At 47.6% G+C, this 15,461-nt stretch overlaps 1 protein-coding gene across 2 annotated transcripts in view; it reads right to left on the bottom strand.

Moving 5' to 3' along the window:
- HOMER2 (homer scaffold protein 2) overlaps nt 1-15,461 on the bottom strand; it is an 85,184-nt gene that overhangs the window by 16,041 nt on the left and 53,682 nt on the right. For both annotated transcript variants that reach the window (XM_044438845.1, XM_044438844.1), the window contains 3 exons: nt 8,314-8,406; nt 6,615-6,754; nt 1,325-1,481 (listed from right to left, as the gene is read on the bottom strand). In XM_044438845.1, coding sequence (XP_044294780.1) covers nt 1,325-1,481; nt 6,615-6,754; nt 8,314-8,406 — 390 coding nt within the window. The remainder of the gene's footprint in view (nt 1-1,324; nt 1,482-6,614; nt 6,755-8,313; nt 8,407-15,461) is intronic.

Raw genomic sequence — 15,461 nt, forward strand, 5'->3', positions numbered from 1 at the left:
CGCTGCTACAGAAGCGCATGATGCAGCCACAAAGACGCATGAGGCCACAAGGACGCATGGCGAGGGTGTCAGGCCGGGAGTTGGGAGACCCCTTTCCTAGTCCCCACTCGGCCACAAGGCTCACTGGGCGACTTCAGGACCGCCAAGGACTCGCAGTCTGGCCTACTTCACAGGTGGTGTTGTGTGGATAAAAAGAGGAGGAAGACTGCGAGAGCCGCCTTGGGTTCCTCACCAGAGAAAAACAGTGGGATGAAATGGCAATAATCTCAGGCTGATCCAGGGACAGTCAACTTAGATTGACTTTGCAATGCAAAGAGGAGAGAAGCAGCCCGGGTCAAGGGTGCTCTTCTGTTATTTTGGGGTTTGTAACTTTTAAAGGAAAATAGCAAACAGCCTTGGATGCCTCTAATTCATTGCATAGAATGCATGCAAACAAGAACGTAACATATCAAAGGTCCTCTACTTGAACAGTTGGGTGAATGGGACAATGGACATTTTAACCTACCAGTTCTGTATTAGCAGCACACTGAATATTCAAGTTTGCAAAACCAAAACAAAACATCTGTAGACAGGATGTTACTGGGTGTAAAATAGTTCAGGTTTCTTGCACGCAGAAAGAGTGTGTGTGCGTGTGTGTGTCGCATTAGGCGATTTCAATTCTACCCATTCTCTTTTGGTCCTTTTTCTCCCACATCCATCCTTTATTATAGTTGTTTATGCTTTGCAACAGAAAGCAAAAACACAGCAGAAAGGTGACTGGAGCAGAAGAGCACCAAAGTGAATGAAGTTGCAAGCAGAAAAGGACATTCATCTCACTATAGTGAATCTTTTGTCACATTATGGGAACATTTTTCTTCTTCGGAGAAGTCAACTTTATAATATAGGTCACTTCTAAGGGTAGAGTCGAAGGCCACTGTGAATATCTATTATCCAAATGATGTTTTCCTTTTTTAAGCAAGGGAGGATATTGGGCTACTGGCTCAGTTCACACAATACGACAACCAAGCGAGAGTTGTTGAGTCGTAGAGTTCCAGCCATGTTAACCATGGTTTGGTAAAACTGGCAATATGTGTGCAACCACAATCCATATGCAGCAGTTACAACCCATGTTTAGGTGAATTATCTGGAAGAACTGCTGCATTTTCCCAGAAAGACAATTGGTGACTTTGAAAAAAAGATGAACAGGTCTAAGAACAGTTACCACCTACTTCCCATCAGACTCCCGGTGGGAATCAGGAAATACCCCACATGTATGTTCTTTTTCTAATAAAAAATTCGAATAGCAAGGACATAAACTGATGCATCAAGTTGTTACATTCAGTACCTTACTCCTGAGCTGATCGTTCTCTTCTTTGCAAATGGAAAACTGCTTTTTCCAGTGCTCTATGCTAGCCGCAGATTCCTGGAGTGCAGAAGTCAGTCTGGCGTTGCTTTCCCTAAGTGACTGCAATTCTGTTTCCCATTTCTTTACATTGGAGGAACTTGAAGGGGAAAAAAGATCACAAGTGACTTTGAGATTTCTCAGCACTAGTGTCATTTTTCTGTACACCTAGTAAGAGAGACAATACCAAATTTTGCAGTGTAGAACCAGAATTCTTCAACTGTATCAAAATAATTAAATCCAGGGTATGGGCAACATCTGGCTTCCAGAGGTAGTTAAAATGCAACTCTCCTTATTCCTTATTACTGGCTATGCAGGCTGATGCATGCTGCAGTCCAGAAACATCTGGAAGGCCAGATGTTGTCCACTGTTGCACTGACTGAACTGGATGTGGGGACTGGCTCTTAAAATGTATAATCCTGATTAACAAAAGTGGATTAAGCAGTTTGCCAAGAAATGGAGTACAGGCTCTAGACCACCCAAGGTCTTCTAAGGCATAAATTACCTGTACATACACCCTGCTGGGTCTTTAAAACTCCTTCATGGCCTGGTTTTGCCATTGCTACAAATTGCAGTCCTGTGAATTTCCAAAACACTGGCTCTGGAGCTGGCATTTTGCTCTGCAGGCACCGTTCCGATTGTGCGCCTCCTCCTTCCAATGATCCCTTTCTCCAAAACCTCTCCAGGGGCCCATGAGACCCCTTTGAGAACAGCATTACAGCAGTGGGGCTGCAGCTGGAGAGAGGAACTGGCAGACACTGGAGAACCACAGCGGAAAATGCTTCCTGCTTATGCCATGGACCACCTACTGCAACAGCTTGAAGGATGTGTGTGTTGTTGTATTTGTCATTTTTTGGATAGGTCATGACAACCCGAGCTTACAATTTTCAGTTTTTAAAGAAGGTTAGTTCCGGCTTGCAATTTCAAATATTTGAGCCAGAGCTGTAGAGGGATCATGGTGAGTTTCCATGGCTGGAGCATGCAGGAAGAAGGCTTGGGCTTTATTCTCCTGTTTTTGAGTACGAAGCCTCTCTCTTGGGAGACTGAAGGTTAATTTTTTTTATTATCTATTAGTGTTTTGAACAATATCTGCATTGCTTTAAATGCTTCCAGAAGGAAAAAGATGCCTTATAGCAGTGATGGTGAAACTTTTAGAGACTGAGTGCCCAAACTGCAACCCAAGACCCACTTATTTATCGCAAAGTGCCAACGTTACAATAAAATCTGAAAGGTGAGGTTTTAGTTTAGGAAAAACACCTCACAGTCAGTCCAAGTATATATATATCCTCGGCAGCACAAGGACTGGCCATGCGAAAGCTCGGACGAGTTGTGCCTAATGAGTTGCGGCTTGTGACATAATCAACTGGTGCTGCTACTCCTTTCCAAGCTCGCGCATGGCCCTGATGTGCGCTGCTATCCGATGCTAGGCGGCCAGGGCAATGCTGGGGTGACTTGACTCGTGCGCCAACAAAGAAGGATCTATGTGCCCGCTATAGCATGCATGCCATAGGTCCACCACCACTGGCCGAACCCTACCCTGGTGCACTCCCCTAACCCTAATATTTAAATAAAAAATTTCAACCTAATATAGGGGGAAAGTTCCATTGAAAAGAGGACGATGTTGAAAAAGCCTTCCTTGAGCAGCTTTTTCTGCACTGCTCATCATTTCTGCCCCTTCTAAATGCATTCCAACCATCAAAACCATGTCAGGAGACCTCGTTTTTCTAACCCTAACCCTGCCCTGGTGCACACCCCTAACCTTTTATAGAGCCAAAGTTCCATTGAAAAGAGGACGATGTTGAAAAAGCCTTCCTTGAGTAGATTTTTCTGCACTGCTCATCATTTCTGCCCATTGTGAGCATATTCCAAGCATCAAAATCATGCCAGAACACTTTGTTTTTCTAACCCTAAACCAGTGATAGTGAAACTTTTAGAAACCAAGTGCCCAAACTGCAATCCAAAATCCACGTATTTATTGCAAAGTGCCAACACTACAATAAAACCTGAAAACTGAGGTTTTAGTTTAGAGAAAACAAATCACAGCCTGTCCAAGCAAATATACATACAGTATATCCTTGGCAGTGCACTGACCAGCCATGCGAAAGTTTGGACAAGTCGTGGCTTGTGACTTCATTGTCTGGCACCACTACTCCTTTCGGAGCATGCGCATGGCCCCTCTGTGCGCTGTTATCTGATGCTCGGCTGCTGGAGTGATGCTATGGCACACGTGCCATAGGTCCACCACCACTGCCTTATACAGTAGAAGGTCTTCAATCAGTTTTAAATAGTGACATGGTGACAGGATTTGTTTCTTAGCAAAAATAAACCCATGTAAATGAACCTCTTTTTGTTATGTTGGATTTATATCTTGTCTTTTTTCCTCTTGGGGCTTACACAGCTCCATTTTTATCCTCCATCCTTTGCTCTAAGATCAGGGGACTGGCAACGTGCAGCAGGGCAAGCACTAGAAGCTGGGACTTCAAGAGGGCCAACTTGAGGCCCCACCGGTGCGGGTGTTCAAGGACAGGCTGGACGTGCACATGGTGGGCATGTCGTGAGCAGAGCCACCTGGTGCCAGAGGTCAGACTAGATGGCCCGGGAGGTCCCTTCTGACTTGCTCTGTTTCTATGTTTCTATCCTCACAACAACAAGAACACTATTGGGTTTTTGGTTGGGCTGAGAGTTTGTGACTGGCCAAAATTCTCCCAGTGAGCTTCATGGCCAAGTGGAGAATAAAATCTGGATCTGCTGGGTCCCCAGTCCAAAATTTTAACCTTCACACCATACTGACTCTCCATCTAAGATGGTAATGCTTTCATGTACCAGCACACGAAAGCATTACCTAGTTTTCTTTAGAAATCTACTTGTGTGTAACAACAGGCCAGCTAGTCCTGCTGAGGCTGTAGACAACTGTCAAATGCCATCCATGAGGCACGTTTTGGATTTGTTCATTTAGTTTGACTGCCAAGGGCAGCTTGCCTTCTGGGCTGGCAAAAACTGGACACACAACTAGTACAGAACCACCTTGCTCCATGCCACATACTGGGAAAAAGCATTCAGTGGGCGAAGCCACTTCTTCCTGCACATGGAGGAACCACCTGTTGGAATGTTCCCCGATATAACCAACTCCCTGCATACGGAGCACCAGCATGGCAGGAAAAGGAGCCCAGTGTGGCCAGTGACACACGGCCCTTTTCCTTCCCTCTTTCACAGAGCGGCATTCAAACCCACAGTCCTTCACCAGCTACAAAGCAGTGGGAAGAACGGTGGGAAAAGCAGCCCCATCCTTCTGGCCAAGGAGCTATTGCATTCTGCTCCTGGATTTGTTGGAGTGTGTGTGCGTGCACACACATGCATGGAGGGGGGTCCAGGGCAGCGCTTCCCTTTGTTCCACTGCCACGGACATGACAGTCAGAATCCACTCATCTTTGCAAACAGCTCTGGGGGTAGAAATGCTGTGGACCAGGGTGGGCAACTCTGGGAAGTCCAGGGACCATCTTTGCCTCCCCTCCCCTCCCCTCCAGCTGTCGAAAATGGGAGGAGGGTAATTTAAAAGCAACAACAAAATAGCATCTGGAGCTCAAATGAGCCATCAAAAGGGTCAAAATATAGCAAAGTTGAACCCTCTGTAATAGCTTCTACTGTCCTACCCCCAAAATGCTTCTTTTAAATTGGGGGGTTCCTGAATTGCAGGTGGTGCTAGCGGAGGCCCACGGGCCACGTAGTGCCACCCCTGCTGTAAATAAGCAGTTAAGGAAACCACGGCAGCCCTCAGGCAGAGGTTGTGGGAGGGACGCTCATTTGTTCTGAGGCAGAATAAGAGTCCTGTGGAGGCTGTAGCAGATGCCGGATGCCGTCCGTGAGCCGTGCTTAGGATTTGTCTTGGGGAAGAGGAGATTGTGTGGGTGCTAGGAATACTGTGGGTGCGGGAGCTGAAGGGAACGTGGAAGAACAGTGGGGGCGGCAGCTGGGAATTCGCCTGCTGACCACTGGAAGGGTGGAGGGGATTACCTGAGGGAAATGAATTTAGGAGATTAGGAGGTGCAATCCCACTCTGTCCGGACTTCAGTCCACTGTGAATTTCTGCTTCATCGTTTCTTCAATAAACACTGTTTGTTGTTATCCAGAATAAGCGTGTGGCGTCGTGCTTAGAGGGTTGGCCTGGGGATCTGAAGGGCTTTGCTTCCCCTCAGCCATGAAGCTCACTGGGTGTCTTTGGGCCAGCCAGGGACTCTCAGCCTAACCTCCCTCACCAAGTTGCTTCTGGGAGATACTCCAGACTGGAAGAGAACTGCCGAAGCAGCAAGAGGAAAAGGCAGGGCAGAAAAGCAATCCCCCCGCCCCCTCTGCCTCCCCATGCACAGCCAGCCAGCAGAACTCCATGCAAACAAATCTGTTAGCTGCCCTGGAGCATTTCAAAAACTTTTTGTTGAAAAAGTGATAGGAAAAGATCCCAAATGAATGAATAAATCATCTGCCCTTGTGTAGGTCTGATATGAAAACAAAGCTTCTGAGTCTGCCAGATGTTGAACATCAGCATATTTTTAAAAACAAAAAGGAATGGTAAACAATTCAAACAGCACTTCCTCAGGGCTCTGCTAACTACACGGACATGCTTGAAGGGAACGTGGAAGAGGCAGCTGCTTTTATTGGCATCCCAGTTGAAAGGCATTTGCTTTAGAGCATAATTTGAAATTAAAATTCACTGGGTGTTGTGGTTTGCTTGTTTTATACAGAGCATGGCACCAACTAATCTTGGGGGCAGGATTTGCTCTTGCCTGCTTCTTGCTACCCAACATGGGATGAGAACCTTCCACTGTGGCAAAGAGCACAGGCATCCTGGTGTAGGAATACTGGAATGCAAGATTAGAAGCACCTGCCACAGGCAAACACCAAATCCCCCTTCTCTCTCTTTCCAACGGTACAGTAGCCTGAACTGTTGCGTAGGCAGCTAGTACAGCACCACAAGAAGGAAGAGCCACTGGCTCAGGGAAACACCTGAGGTGGGCAGAAGCACAAAAAACCCTTCAGGAAGCCATGGTGCAGGCCTGGTCCCCCCAAAACACTGCAGCCCGCTCACTGATGCTGGCTGAGAACTGGCAGTGCGTGAGGGGGCATGGAATGGGGCCTGCGGAAAAAGCAATCATGAACTGGGACAGAAGTGTCGTGCCTCGTTGCGAGTCCATTTGTGCGTGTTCGTGCAACAACCATGCGGTCGCAAAAGCGGCTTCACCTTTGTGCTAGGGCGAGCTTCAGTTTGTCGTTCTCTGTTCGGAGCTGTGCATCCGAGGGACCACCGTGTGAAGCCTTCTCGTCGTCTGTGCCGTTCACACTGGATGCCCGAGTAGAGCAGGGGGTCTCCCGCCCCGATTCCTGTGGGGCACATTCCGCAGAGCAACAGATTGGTCAGGACAAGCCCACCTCCATATGCTGCAGCACAGCAAAGGTGCTCGCCCTCAATTATCCAGGTGACCCAGCAAAAGACTGCCGTCTACAGAAGATTACCATGCGCACGATCCAGAAGGCATGTCTATACATACTGCTCTCTTGCCAAAAGGTTCTTGGCCTGTGTTACTTCAGCTTTGAATATCAGAGGATGGGGAAAGTTGCTGTAAATGTGGCCCTGCACACAAATGCCAGGATCAGGAGAAGCCTAGGCTAGAACTGTTCTCTAAGGAAAGCTACATGTCCTGCAAGGCGGGGTGAGCATGTGCCTTAAGGATTTAACATTCAAATATATGAGGGTAGAGCCAAAAAGCCAGGAATTGCCTTCTGGAGGGTGGGCCCCTGGTCGCACAGGCTTCGCCTGCGAGGTGAATGCGCTAAGAACCCCTGTGCATCAGTGAACCCAGCTGGGTTGCTGTGGGAGGTGGTCTTTGGCTTCAACGAGATATTTTTGGAAACTCTTTCAACATGGCTGCCTATCTCATGATGGCTGATTTACACAAACAACAACCCTTGTGTCCCACCCTCCCTATTCACTTGATCTCACCCTGTGTGACTATTTTTTGTTTCCCCGGATGAAAAAAGTCCTCAAAGGGAAATGTTTTGCCAATTTGAAAGAGGTGAAACAAAAAATGGCAGAAGCACTAAAAGGCATCAAACTCAACAAGTTCAAAACCTGTATGAACAGTGGAAAACAGTCTGGAAAGGTGCATTGCATCAAATGGAGAGTACTTTGAAGGTGACTGAAGTTTGAACACGTAAAAATAATACATAATTTTTATAAATAAATTCCTGTGGGTTTTTTGGGTCCCCCCTTGTATGATCCCCTACCTACGGTCAGGAATGGTATAGTTAGGAAGCAGTTTTACAACGCGGTCTGCTGTCGATAATTATAAATAAATAAGCTGCATATACTTGTCTTCTGTTTAATGAACAAAGTATTACACAAGTAAATAGTCCCCAGCCATGTTTGCACAGGATGATAGCCCAGGATTGCTGACAAATTTTGGCTTACTGTGAATGAGATATGAAAACACAGATAGGCCCCGTTTGCTTCTGCTTGGCTTCTCCTGCTCACATGAACTGGTAAACAAATTAGAAATGGCTCACTCTGTGTGTCATCTGAGCCTGGGATCCCAGCTTCTTGCTCCCAAAACAGCCAGGATCAAGCGTGGGGGCAACAGGCCAAAATTCTGGGTTTGAATGTCGCATGAAACAAACTGGATTGGGCAAGCAGGCCGTGTGCATCCGTTTGCTGTTCTGCGCAAGTGGAGCCTCTCCAAAGGCAATGAGAAAGCATAACAAGCATAGAAAAATAACTCCTATTAAATTACTCTTTATTTGCTAACAATAAAAGTGTAGTTGGGCTTTGATAGCATTTCAAAAGTGTTTAAACACTTGTTTTGCAAATGGCTCTTTTCTTTAGAAATCTCCTTTTCAAATCTGTCATCCCTTCTCCTTGGATTGATTGCAAATCAATAACTTACCTGGGAATGGTTACTGGAAGTTTCAATTTTTTCTTGTGATCGGTCTCTGGCTAGTCTGGCAGCTTCTTTCACCTCCTGAAATTTCTCAGCAAACTAAGCAGGCACACATAGAAAAAGCTACATTAGTGCAGCCCCCCAAAATAGCTTACTCCAATTTATTTTTCAGTTAATGAATAACCCACAGTTCTGGGTTCAGACATAGTGGCAAGATTTTGTGTAAAACATCGCCTTTCCTGCTTTTCCATGACATAACCTTTAGGTAGCACTGTAGAGGAGCGGAATAGTGCAAATTCACAAGTTAAAAGAGTGTTTTCTTTAGAATTCACTGATAATATAGAATATTCCCTGCTTACGGGGAAAAAAATCTTGTAGAGAAAGAGAAGCAAAAGTGGAGAGTAAGACCATTGCCTATAAACAACTGCCAACAGGGAATGTTGAGCACAAAATAAATGCTTCATGATGAAAAGCTGAATGTTAAAAGGATGGAACCAAACAGCGTGAAGGAAATCGATGAGTATTAAAATTAACGCTTTTAGGAAGCTGCACCTCTGATCAATTATGAAATGCTAACCGTGCTCCACTCTCTGGCCACTTCCTGATCTAAATCGTCCCCAGCCCAATTAGAGGCAATTAGCCCTAGAGGCAGCAGGGGGAGAAAAATACAGGTAAATGGGGAAAATGGGAAAATTGCTATTTCAGGTAAGTGGGCATATTCACCAATCTGACTCTTCCCTCTCTGTAGGGTTTACTCTTAATTTCTCTATCAAAACATCCATTTAATCAAAGGAAAATGGCTGTCATGAGGCAGCCTGAAAGCCAGATAATGACAAATATTCATTTGAGAACACGTTTCTGTGGAGGAAAAGACCGAATAAATTCCTGCAACTGGCCATGAATGTAATTTGTTTGTCAGCCTTATACTAACCTATGGCCTCAGATGGCATTAAGATAATGGATCGGTTGCTATCACACATTGAACTTTTATTTTGGGAGTTAGGGCACGACACGGATGCAAATTTCTGCGTCAGTACCACTGGCCTGCCATACAGCAGACCACAGCCTAGCCTTCCCCAATCTGGTACACTGCAGACCTGCAGGTCATGGAACTTGCTAGCTGGGGATGATGGGAGTTTTAGTTAACACAGCTGGAGGGTGCCGAGCTAACTATGGACAACCTAGAAAATAGGCATTATGTTAAGGACACACACTTGTCAACAAATGCAAAATAATATATTACCACAGATAAATCTTAAACCAGCAGTGCTTAGGCTCCCAAATTCCTAGACTAATTCTTTCCTGCCCATGCTGCACTTACTAAACGCAAACTGAGTTTTCCCCTTCCGTCCAAACTCAACATTTTTGGTAAGTGCTTTACAGATCTTGGCACTGAGGCTCGCTATTCAGCAGTATCGAAAGCTGCTGAGAGGCCCAGGAGAACTAGCGGGGACATGCTTCCCCCATCTCTCTCCCAGCAAAGGTCATCCCAAGGCAGTCTCTGTCCCATATCCAGGCCTAAATCCAGGCTAGCATGGATCAAGATGGTCTGTCTCCTGCAAGCGTGCCCGGAGCTGTCCAGGCACCATCGCTCGAGCACCTTGCCCAAGAAGGGGGTGGCAGGCTGCAGGCCAACAGTTGTTAACATGCTTCGGACCTAGAGAGACTATCCTTCAATATCCGAGTGGAAAGAGTTTTTCCCAGTAATGAGAGGATAAATAATGAGAGGATTTCACTAAGAGGCTCTTGCCACCCGCAAATTGCCAAAAAGGGCCAAAAACTCCATGGCAGCATAGCAGCAAAAGTGCAGCATAGTTGATCCTGCTATTTTTCCTCACTCCTGTGAAGCTGCAATTGGGCTCAGGGCCACAGGCCTCTGTGAGGGACGGGTGAAGGCTCCCCACCCTCCAGGGTTCCCCAAAATCCCATCCCCACTGGGGATGGCTGTGGGGCAGGTAAAGGAGAAGGCCTCCTTTGATTCCAGTGGAGACCAGACAAGACAGGGTAGGATAATGCAGTGCAAACAGCTCAGGAACACCAAACTGAGAAGCAACCTAGCACAAAATAAAACGTACTTGGAAACGCTCCAGGATCCACTTAGCACTGTTTCTCAACATTGCTTTATTACAGCTTTTGAAAGGAAAAAGAACCCCTTTCGGATTTTACCTACTTTGTTCAAGGAAAAAAGGGGTGCGTGCTGCAGAAAAGAATTGGGTGGGGACTTTCATACCTGCAATTCACACGAAACCGGTTGGGAGGTGGGGAAAGCCTGCTCTGCTCTCAGGCAAGGGCAAAACTGTTACTCCAGGCCAGGGAACAACAGATTATTCAAAACATAGGTTGAAAGAATGTTACATTTCAGGCTGAACTTGTTGGTAAACAGCCAGCACAGTACCAGGGAAATGACTGTTGCAGGATCTACGCAACAGGTGGCAAAGACCAGCTTTGCTTCTCTGGAAAGCATTAAAAATGTTTAACGTGGATTTCAGTCAGCAGCAAAACAGGCAACCAGAACAAACACTAAAGCACAGAAAATCTCTCTGCCCACTTCTGGACTAAAGTGCCCAGAATTATGCAGGAAAGGGAAGAACCATGGATTCCTTTGTGAGCTTTCTGTTTATATCCTGCCCCAGATTGAAAACATATTTTTGAAAAGTGGCTCATAAGTTTAGAATCCAAGTACATCTTGCAAGCAACAAATGAAGTGAAAAACATCACAGGCAGAAGCAGAAATGAACATATGGCCTGTTAAGCAGTGGAAGAAACACACGCAAGAGACAAAAAGAGCGTCCTTTCAGCATGAGGAGAGTCTTGAATGCCCTCTAAAAATGCATCCTAAACAGTGAGCATGAAAGGATAATTCCCGCGGGAAGGACGGGAGGAGTACCATTTTGGTGCCACCGCACATGAAGGAGGGACAAAGAGCTGGGGCTCCAAAGAAAACCGCAGGCTATCCTAAATGTTTTTTTGATGTCACCGGGGTTTTTAATTTAATGGTGTAATTGTTATATTTTTATGTTTTATTTATGTTGTGAGCCGCCCCGAGGCTTTGTTGCAATGGGGGCGGCATAGAAGAGTTTTAAATAAATACATGCGTACTGGAGCAGGTGTGTGATTCAGGGAGAGGGATCTTCACATGGCACGAATTCTCTGGGACTATATCAGTCCCTGAGCAAGATTCAGCTGCTTGGCCGAAATGCTGAAGAGGGCGGGTCAAAGCCCTGCCTGACAGCAAGTCAGGCATCCAGTGGCAGAACATCTGCTTGACATGGCTAAATTTAATCAACAGCATCTGGGCTCATCAGGATCAGGTACCAGAAGATAAGAAATGCCTTTGCCAGAGCAGCTGCAGACCTGCTATCCACATCGGGTCAACGATCATCTACGGAGCAGCCAATATGGACGAGGGCTGGCACAATATGGACCATCTGAGCATCCTTGGGTAGCGGCCAAGGCTCTCTAGCAGCATCTGCCTTGGGATTCCCTCAGTTCCCCTCACTCCGCACAGCCAGGAACTTGGAGCATACCTGGCAGATACGTCAAGCTGCCACTTCTTTCCCAGCCATTCTCCAGATGTTACATCACCTCAAGGAACCGCTGGAATTAAGCGGTGATCTCCACCCACCTGGGTCCTGCCAGATCAGGCAAGTCTGCCAGCGTTCTTCCAAAGAGAAGTGGGGCCCAAAACCTGAAGCTGGCCTGCAATGGACAATGGACAAAGGCAGCTTCCTAGAGGGGAAGATCTCAGAGGTCGGCCTCCTGCTTCACTTGCCACAGGGCAGCTGCCAAGATCTCCCCACACACATACCACACAATATGGCCCCACAGGCCCCTTGGTTCTACTGCTGGTGAGTGGGAGGAAACTTCCGTGGTGCCTCCAGGCAGCCCAAGGACTGCTCCAAGATACGAGGGGGAAGGACTTCTGGGGGGGGGAGCCATCCCCAGCTGCATCTCGTGACAAACCCAACAGTAGAAATCCTTGTCCCCTCACCTGTCTTCCCAAAGCTGCAATCCCATGCATATGAGACAGGGAAAGGGGCCTGCAGCTCCCCGCATGACCCAGCCAGGCGGCTGGCGTCAGGGCCTGTTTCTTCTCGACATCCACAGGACTGCGTTCTAGCGAAGATGGCAGTGACTGAAATTGGAAAGCTGGCACGCCATCACTGACCCTATAGCAGTCCCCTGATCATAAACAAATGTCAACAGCATCGCTCTCTCAGGACACACACATGGCGCGTGCATTTTAGCAACTGAACTATGAGGTTTGAGCTACAAATCTAGCATCCTCCAAGCTGAATCCCTCCTCTGCAACCTGTGCAAACCAGTCTCAACCACTTCTCCTCTTCTGCAATATGGGATGCGACTACCAACCTACCTAACTGGTAGGAAAGGTGGATTTCTGGGTAATTTGTAGTAGATCAGAAAGGATCTGACTCTCAATTGCTTAATACAAGGCACGATCCTCCAAATTACACTGCTGAAATCAAGACAGCTTGGCCAGGTGACAATAGATGGAAGTATGTGAATTCACTCTCGTCCAGGAACTCAGCACAAATCCTTGTGCTCAGGATCCGCTAGTTCTAACTACAGGCCTTCTGCAGCTGGCTCCGCATGGTGAGTCTCAGGGTACTAGTAAAAAAACAAAAGTGATCCCAGAAGTCTGAATACTTCCCACAGCACTGTGGGTTACAAACAAGGCAATGTGAACAAGCATGCTGAATATCTGAACACAAAGGCTAAAGCATCGATTGCAATTTGCACTGGTTGCATTAACTGGCGTTGTGACAGAGTGCTGGGAAAGGTTATAGCTCTGCGGCACAGCACAAGTTTTGCATACAGAAGTTTCCACTTCAATTCCTGACTTACACAAAGGGCTGGAAACCCTGGAGCCCTGCAGAGCCATGGCTGGGCAGTCTCAGCAATACTGGACCAGATGCACCCATGGGCTGACCTCACATCAGCCAGGCTCCTACACTCCTCTGTCACCATAACCAATATTTCAACAGCTGCTGCTTCATGAAAATCATACCTATTTCACATGGAGAGTATCAAGAACCAGGTGTGCACCATCTTTGCATTCAGCTGTCCAATGCAGCCAGTTAATTGCTGCTTGTTCCTTGTTCCTGCATCTAAGATCTCCTGGCCTTCAAGGTTAGAAGCACAAGACTGGCCAGGAACTTTTGGAATGTTCAAGGGTGGAAAGTTCAAGAGGTTGGTGCCTTGAAAAAACGACAGCTATGTGGCCAGATAAGGGCCCCCTTTAGAAGCAGAAAACACTCCGTTGGCCTGGCAAGAGGGCTGCTTCAACAAACAGAGAGCATATTGTGCCAAGTGCTTGTCATTCATTACCAGTTACTGCTGTTTTATGAAGTTCTCTAGCAGGGAGCCAGGGAAAGTAATAAATTTTCTACAGCATGCAGACTGCTTCCAGAGAAGGCTTTTCAGAGGCGACTGCTCGGCCTCGTTCATGGAATTTTACCAGGGCCTGGGAGGGCCCTGATGTAATCCTCCCATGCTTCCTCACTGCTGCTGCTTCTTTTCTTACCATGGAAAATTTGTTCGGAAACAAAAGACAACATGCTTTACTGCAGGGTGAGAACCTCATTCAGCTGGAGGCAAATTCAATTTCAGAGAATCCCTCTGAGGGGTGGGTGGAGTCGGGACAAAAATATAATATTTTATCTTAAAGTTCTTACTGCCAGCAACTAAACCTCAGCGGGGCCGTTTCAGTATTTTAAAAGGGGGAAAGAAAGGCAGGAGATGATCGGAGGAAAGGGGGGGAGGGACAGGACAGGGGACGTGGCCAGAAAGTTGGAATGGGGTCCCAAGTGAGTTTGTCCAGGCCCTTGGAACTACCGGTCGACACTCCCGGTTGATTTTCAGGGGGATGAGCCGAACTGCTCCTGCGCTCATCGCTTCCCTTCCTCCCTTCCGCAGAGCCGCAAGGAAGCGTTTTGCACTAGCTGATGCTCCTTGCATCAGCCAGGCCCGTGCTCTGCTCGAGCCCCTCGTGGGCTGCCACGGGCCACACAGGGGGCCTGCCCTTAAGAACAAGAACAATCTTGAAAATGGGCTGTTTGCCCCCATTATGCCTCTGGCTCACAGGCTGCACTGGCTGCTGGTTCCTGTCCAGGGCAGGTCCTCACCGTTAAAGGCCTGGGGTCAGGCTGCCTGGAAGAGCCCCTTCTCTCTTAGGGACCACCCAGGCCTCAGCATCTTCCTCAGGGCCCTGCTGGGTGAAATGGGCGCCACGCAGGGAGGGGGGCCGTGCACAGCTTGCCAGCGCCATCCCTGTGGTCTTTCAGGCGTCGGGCAAAGGCCCTTCTGCTCAGCCAGAAAGCTTGGGGAAGCCCCTGGTCACCCCTGAGCCCGTGCTCGTGAGCCCTTCATCATCCAAAAGAAGAGCTTGGGAGCCGGGAATATGCAAGTTTGGGGTTTGTTATCATGTTTAGCGGCTAACCAAACCTTTTCTTCACAGCTAGTGGAACTATACATTTTTATATCTGCTTTGAAACCAGAGCCAGTCACCTCAAGGCTTTCAAAGTGCACCACAGTATAAAGAAGATTTTCAAAATCTAGCTGAAGTTTTGATACATGGCTGCTGCTCTGGTCGGCCTAGGCTGACCCAGAGTGGCCCACTCAGCCAGTCCATGCTGAATCCATCTTACCCAGGACCGAGGGAGAGAGAGGGCCCTCCCTTTTGCAGCCAGCTGCAGGTCACCCGAGGAGGAGGACGTGCCATGGGCAAAGCGGGACCTCGAGGGACCAGGGACACGGCTTGGGTGAGGCGGTATTTTCCCTTTCTGCCTGCCGACTGCAACTGATTGCCAGCTTGTTGTTGAGTGCGGAGAATGTGACCAGCCTCTTGCCATTCTGTACCTTATCCTGAATGCTTAACCTTTTTCAAACCCCGTTTTCATCAAAACCCAGACTGTGTGCTTTGGAAGCGAACAGAGCAAGGCTCCTCAGAGGCGTGCCACATTGTGTGGGTTATGCTAACACCATTTCAGGGCCCTGGCTGCCTGCATCTTGTTGCTTATTCTTTATTATTTGCATGTATATACCACCCTAGTAGCCCAGAGGTTGGTACATAAAGAGCCTAGTAGCCAAGTACAACCTGGAGTCTAGCTGTGCTCCCCTAAGGATGCAAGTGG

This window comes from Varanus komodoensis, unplaced genomic scaffold, assembly GCF_004798865.1.
Source record: "Varanus komodoensis strain SLA01 unplaced genomic scaffold, ASM479886v1 scaffold33, whole genome shotgun sequence".
NCBI classification, from domain to species: Eukaryota; Metazoa; Chordata; class Lepidosauria; order Squamata; family Varanidae; genus Varanus; species Varanus komodoensis.